The 6544-nt window shown below is 45.2% G+C and overlaps 1 protein-coding gene across 4 annotated transcripts in view; it reads left to right on the top strand.

Annotated features, from left to right (window-relative positions):
• Positions 1-6544, top strand: part of ebf2 (EBF transcription factor 2) — a 34145-nt gene that overhangs the window by 9306 nt on the left and 18295 nt on the right. For all 4 annotated transcript variants that reach the window (XM_056277648.1, XM_056277797.1, XM_056277569.1 and 1 more), the window contains exon 6: positions 2492-2560. In XM_056277648.1, coding sequence (XP_056133623.1) covers positions 2492-2560 — 69 coding nt within the window. The remainder of the gene's footprint in view (positions 1-2491; positions 2561-6544) is intronic.

Raw genomic sequence — 6544 nt, forward strand, 5'->3', positions numbered from 1 at the left:
CTCCATTTGCAGCAATTACAGCATTGCAGACCTTTGGCATTCTAGCTGTTAATTTGTTGAGGTAATCTGGAGAAATTGCACTCCCTTCAGAGGACAGCACAAACAGGCTCTAACCAGAGTAGAAAAAGAAGTGGGAGGCCGCGTTGCACAACTGAGCAAGAAGATAAGTACATTAGAGTCTCTAGTTTGAGAAACAGACGCCTCACAGGTCCCCAACTGGCATCTTCATTAAATAGTACCTGTTAGAGCCTGTTTGTGCTGTCCTCTGAAGGGAGTAGTACACACCGGTGTAGGAAATCTTCAATTTCTTAGCAATTTCTCGCATGGAATAGCCTTCATTTCTAAGAACAAGAATAGACTGTCGAGTTTCAGATGAAAGTTCTCTTTTTCTGGCCATTTTGAGCGTTTAATTGACCCCACAAATGTGATGCTCCAGAAACTCAATCTGCTCAAAGAAGTGCCCATCCAACCAATCCAACTTGTGGGAGCTGCTTCTGGAAGCGTGGGGTGCAATTTCTCCAGATTACCTCAACAAATTAACAGCTAGAATGCCAAAGGTCTGCAATGCTGTAATTGCTGCAAATGGAGGATTCTTTAACGAAAGCAAAGTTTGATGTAAAAAAAATCTTATTTCAAATAAAAATCATTATTTCTAACCTTGTCAATGTCTTGACTCTATTTTCTATTCATTTCACAACATATGGTGGTGAATAAGTGTGACTTTTCATGGAAAACACAAAATTGTTTGGGTGATCCCAAACTTTTGAACGGTAGTGTATATATATATATAGACAGCTGATGATTGCTTATGGCATGAAACAGGTTTGTACTCTCTCATGAAGAATTTACTTGACTCACTGGATTTTATTATATATATATATATAACATACACTGAAAGGCGTAAGCAGGTGGCTGAACCTGAACATCATCTGAACTGAATACAGACTGGAAGTCTCCAAGTCCAAATGGGAGACACCACCAAAGGTGGTTTAGAAAGACAAAGCTAAGGTCCTGTAAGACTTCCAGACTGACAAGCAGGTGCTGGCTAACCAACCGGACATTGTGGTGGTCAACAAGGAACAAAAGACAGCAGTGGTGATCGATGTAGCAATCCCGAGTAACGGCAACATCAGGAAGAAAGAGCATGAGAAGCTAGAGAAATACCAAGGGCTGGGAGAAGAACTAGATTGGCAGTGGAAAGTGAAATCTACAGTCATCCCAGTGGTAATAGAAGCATTAGGGGCTGTGACCCCCAAACTGGGAGGGGGTCACAGCTCCAGTAGAGTCCAGGAACAACATCTGAGGCCTCGTTCCAGAAGAGTGTGGTCCTAGGAGCAGCTAAGATACTGCACAAAACCCTCAAACTCCCAAGGCCTCTGGTAGAGGACCCAAGCTTCAGGAAGACACACACCACCCGAAAAAGGGTGAGAGGGAGATATCCCAGACCGAACTTCTGTTAAACACAGATAACAAGTAAAAACTTTGTAAGAGTGGTCCCTGTGAGCTGGAATTAGATTAAACAGGGCTGGACAATGGCTGGAAAGAGTAATGGTAAATCTATAATGTCATTGCCCATTTCAGAATGGTGCTTGAAAATGCTGAGCAAATCAAATCTGAGTGCCTGCTGTTAGATGGCTTGATCACCAAATGTGCCAGGGAGGGAGAAGGGGAAAAAAGGTGAGACAGGAGTCTGGAGTTGGGGCACTGACCTAGGATTTGAGCGCTGCAGGGGGAAGGATAGGGGGATGGAGCATGGGGAGAAGGCCGAAGACGGAGTGGGCTTTGCCATTGTGTAGCCAGCAGATGCCCGAATGTGACTCACAGCTGGCTAATAACAGAGCCGAGGAGGCAGAGGGCAAGCGTCACAGCTGGGGAGTGAGGCTGTCTGACAGCGGGGCGGAGGGGGGCAGGGCAGGGCCAAGCTGGGACACGAGAAGGGTGAGGCGAGGTGTAGGGGTGGCAGATGGTTAGGGGTGGGGGCACTTTTGTTATGCAGTGAAGGGGACTTGGAGGGGGGGCTGGGTGGCCAGCAGGCTCCTCGGACAGCACCGCTGATGAATTGTAGGATGTTGTGATCGGCTATGGGTGTATACGTGTGTGTGTGTGTGTGTGTGTGTGTGTGTGTGTGTGTGTGTGTGTGTGTGTGTGTGTGTGTGTGTGTGTGTGTGTGTGTCTGGGTGGGGGTTGAGTTTGATTCCAAAATCAGTGTGACAGATTGCCTGGCTGGCTTTTCACTTTTTGAATGGTCTCTCACTGTTTGTAGGGTGTGTTGTTGTACCTTTTCTCCCTCTTTTCTTCTTTTGTCTGTTCCTCCCCTCCCCTCTCTTGCCTCCTTTGTGTTCTTCTGGATCTCCGCCGACTGCAGGGCAGAGTAGTCTGGACCTGTGCATGTGGAGGGGCCAGACAAATGATGAGATTTCCCATTTGTTGCTTTTTTTCACTGACTCTGCTGTTGTGTGTGTGTGTTTTTTTTTTAATTGCATACTGACAGTCGCTGTTGTGAGAAGAAAAGTTGTGGAAATCGCAACGAGACACCCTCAGACCCGGTCATCATCGACAGGTAACGGCGTCACCATCTCAGTTAAACACATTTCAACATCCCCTAATAATTTAGGCCCCCACAGTCCTTTCATTCTCACAGACTTGCGTTTTATGCACATACTTGTGTAGCGAAACGAAGACAGAAAAAGGACACAGGGAACTGAAATGAACTGGCAAAATCTCTATAGTGCTCTCTCTTGTCCGAGGTCATAAGAGAGAGAGAGAGAGAGGAGAGAGAGAGAGAGAGAGAGAGGAGAGAGAGAGAGAGAGAGAGAGAGAGAGAGAGAGAGAGAGAGAGAGAGAGAGAGAGAGGAAGAAAAAGAAAGAGTGACGTGAAGGAGAAGACCCAGGACCTGTTGTTCCTCTGATTAGACCTCACAAATCAGCAAACTTTATGGCCAACAAGACAGAGGCCCAAGTGAAAAGAGTAGGGCCGAAGACAGGAAAGGACACACAGTAGGAGTCATATACATATATGTATACACACACACACACATACACACACACATAATGTATATGTATATATGTGTATATAGATATATGTATTATAAATACAATATATATGAAGAGAGAGAGAGGTATACGCTATCACAAGGGATAACTGTAGAGGGGAGTGGATAAATAAATGTGTGTGTGTGTGTGTTTGTGTGTGTGTGTATGTGTGCGCACGTGCTAATCACTGCTCTTGTGTCTATGTGTATACGTATGTCTCACATGACTGTATGACACAGGGTATTTGTCCATGTATAATTTAAAATAGTATCTGCCCATGTGTCACCTTTAATGTCTGGGTCTGGGTTCAATAATACCTTCGCTGGATGAAATGAATACCGCATGTCTGTCTTTCATTCTTAAGCTCCATGTCTCCCTGTCCCTGCAGTGTTCTGTGTATCTTTTGATCTGCCTGTAGCTGGATCGAGAGATACAGCTGTGGTCTGTTTCAGTTTGACAGAGTGGCAGTTTGACCATCTGTTTCTGTGTTACCATCCATCCACCTGTTTGCACCCTCCTGTTTGCCTCAGTATCTTCTCTCCGTTTTTCTTTACCCTTGCGAACCCTTAGATTGACAGAATGTGAACATGCACATACGTACATGCATGTTGGGTGGACTATTAATGCACATTTAGATTCACCTACTATCACTCGCCGGCTACTTGTTGGCTAGCGTAGCACTCAAACCCAGCAAAAAGCCTGGGATATTTTTTCCATCGACACATGTGGGGGGGTCTACTATACAGTCTGACGGACTCACATATGTAGTAAATGTTCCCCCTGACAGCCAGTTATCAGCGTTAGGCTGGATGACCATTGCCTTAATCGCCATGTGTGAGGGCCTCCACGTCCGAGGGATTTCGGAGGTCTCACAGGGTCTGCCTGGCATTAACTGCTATGATAAATGCACATAAGCAGACCTCATGTTAAATACTTTCTCTGTGATATCATTCAAACAACCGTCACTGCTTGCTCCTTCCTCTCCCTCTTTCCGCCATGCTCTTCCCCACATCTTTCCTTCCCATCCTCTCCTCTTTTCTCTTTTGTAAATGTGCCCTTTTCATACACCTCAACGATTCCCTTTTCTTTCTTAAGCCTTTGTGTCTGCAGTTCTCTCTCTCTCTCTCTCTCTCTCTCTCTCTCTCTCTCTCTCTCTCTCTCTCTCTCTCTCTCTCTCCTCTCTCTCTCTCTCTCTCTCTCTCTCTCTCTCTCTCTCTCTCTCTCTCTCTCTCTCTCTCTCTCCCTCTCTTTTTCCCTCTCCCCTCTCCTCAGTTCAAGCTGGCTGACTGTTGACAGTGTGTCTCAGAGGATCTCTGCCGAGATAGTTTTCATACAACGGAAAAATTCGGCTGTTGTCTTTTAAATTTTCCCAGAATCCCTCAGAGCAGCTGTTTTTCTCGTTTAGCGCATTACTTTCCCAATGACCCCCCCACCCCTCCATTCTTCCTTCTTGCATGGCTAAACCTCTCCTAAATGTGTTCATGAATGGTGCAGCAGGCTGGTGTTGGAGGAAGGAGCCTTCTCCCCGTGTGCCTGTGCATGTGCAGGCGGGTGCTGTGGCTGGCAGGATTGGTTTAAATGGAATCATTGACCTACTGTACTCTCTAATCACACCGGGCACATCCCGTCCTGATGGGGCTTCTCCCTCTTGACAGGCCCGCAGAATCCGCTCCTTGGGGAGTGGCCTATTAGCAGCGAGTTAATTTGTGATAAGCCGATGGAATTTTCTTGCGGTGTGGCACAGTGTCCTTTTGTACCTCCTTCTCCCTCTTACGTGTGTTTGCGTACCGCCATGTGTGTAACATACACAGGAATAGAAAGAATGACAGATCAAATGTGTGTGTACAACCTAAAGAGTCGTCCGAAGTTTGTGCGCACACAAATGGATGTATATGTAGCTTAACGTTTGGGGGTTCTGTATATGCATGTTTATTTATGTATGAATATGAATGTATGTGCAATTGTCTACGTGTCTCCGTGACCCTTACTCTGACCTCTTCCCTCGGTTACTGCTGAGGTCCTAAATTATTCATGTGTGGATGGTTGTATGTCTGAGCGTATGTGTGTGTGTGTGTGTGTGTGTGTGTGAGTGTGTGTGTGTGTGCATGCTTTTGTGTTTCTGGATGAGTGTGTGCGTGTGTGCATACGTGAGGATGTGTGTGTGTGTGTGTGTGTGTGTGTGTGTGTGTGGTGTGTGTGTGTGTGTGTGTGTGTGTGTGTGTGTGTGTGTGTGTGATTTTCTATGACTCCAATAATCAGCCTCCTGCTCCCAGCCCCAACACCTGTTCTCCAATTAACATGCAGTGCACTGGGGCCCACCCGCTCCTATTGCCCAGACATTGCTTTCTGTTCTTTTACCCCCCCCCCACCCTCCCTCCCATTGCTCTCATTCTCACTGCCTCAGCTCATATCTACTTTGCTGACCCCTTGCTCTCTGCCTTTTACTCACTGTTTGTTCTCTTACATTTATGAACACTTACTTGTTCACCCCTCCTATCTTCGTAACGCATCTTTTCCACTCTTTCATGCTGCCAGTCCCTCCAAACCCCCCACTCCCCCAATCCAACCTCCCTTTAGCCTGTCTAATTTTGCAATAATTAGGCAGTGTCATTAGGACACCTACCCCAGCACGAGGGAGTTTGCAATTCCCTAAACGGCCCAAACCCCCTCTTTTCTAATCTCTATGCCATATTGTTTCGGTTTCAACCCTCACCCCCTCCCTTTTTCTTTCTCCTGCTGTTGCCCCCCCCCCCTTCCTTAATCCTGATTTGAGTGAAAGGGGAGAGAGGAGATCACAGCTGATCCACAGGGAGGAATGGAGGGTGGAGGGATTGAGGGATGAAGAGGGGCAAGGGCAGTCGTTGACAGAGAGAGATGACTCTTTAAATTGCCGATGTGTTGCTTTTGGCTTAGTCTGGGGACATTATCTAATGCCCCATTACCTACTGCGTGGAAGAGTTTTGCAACCGTTCGAATTTGCAAACTTCTTTACACACAGCCCTGACCTCTTTATTTGGGGGAATATCACTTATAATTGATGGATGGATTGGCTCAGTCACTGATTGGTTAGATGATTGATCAATAGATAGGTTGATTGATTCCTCTGTCTTCATCATCATAAATCTTCTTTAACTGTCTCCATATGTGCCCTCTGTTCCTTCTCAGTTATTTCAACAAAAAATACAAAGTACTGTGATACTCAGTACACATACACAGACACACAGACACACAGACACACACGCACACACAGACACTAGATTACTATATATATATATATATATATATATATATATATATATATATATATATATATATATATTATATATATATATATATATATATATATATATACACATATACCAGATTATACAATTCACAATGATTATGCAATAACTTTACAACATGATACAACGATTATAAAATTGGATTATACAGTTATTAATCTGTTGTTACACTAGTGTTTTGCAAAAATCTGTATTACTTTTGCCAGCATGACCCCTTGGACTTAGAA

This window comes from Lampris incognitus, chromosome 1 (genome assembly GCF_029633865.1).
Source record: "Lampris incognitus isolate fLamInc1 chromosome 1, fLamInc1.hap2, whole genome shotgun sequence".
Lineage (NCBI taxonomy): Eukaryota > Metazoa > Chordata > Actinopteri > Lampriformes > Lampridae > Lampris > Lampris incognitus.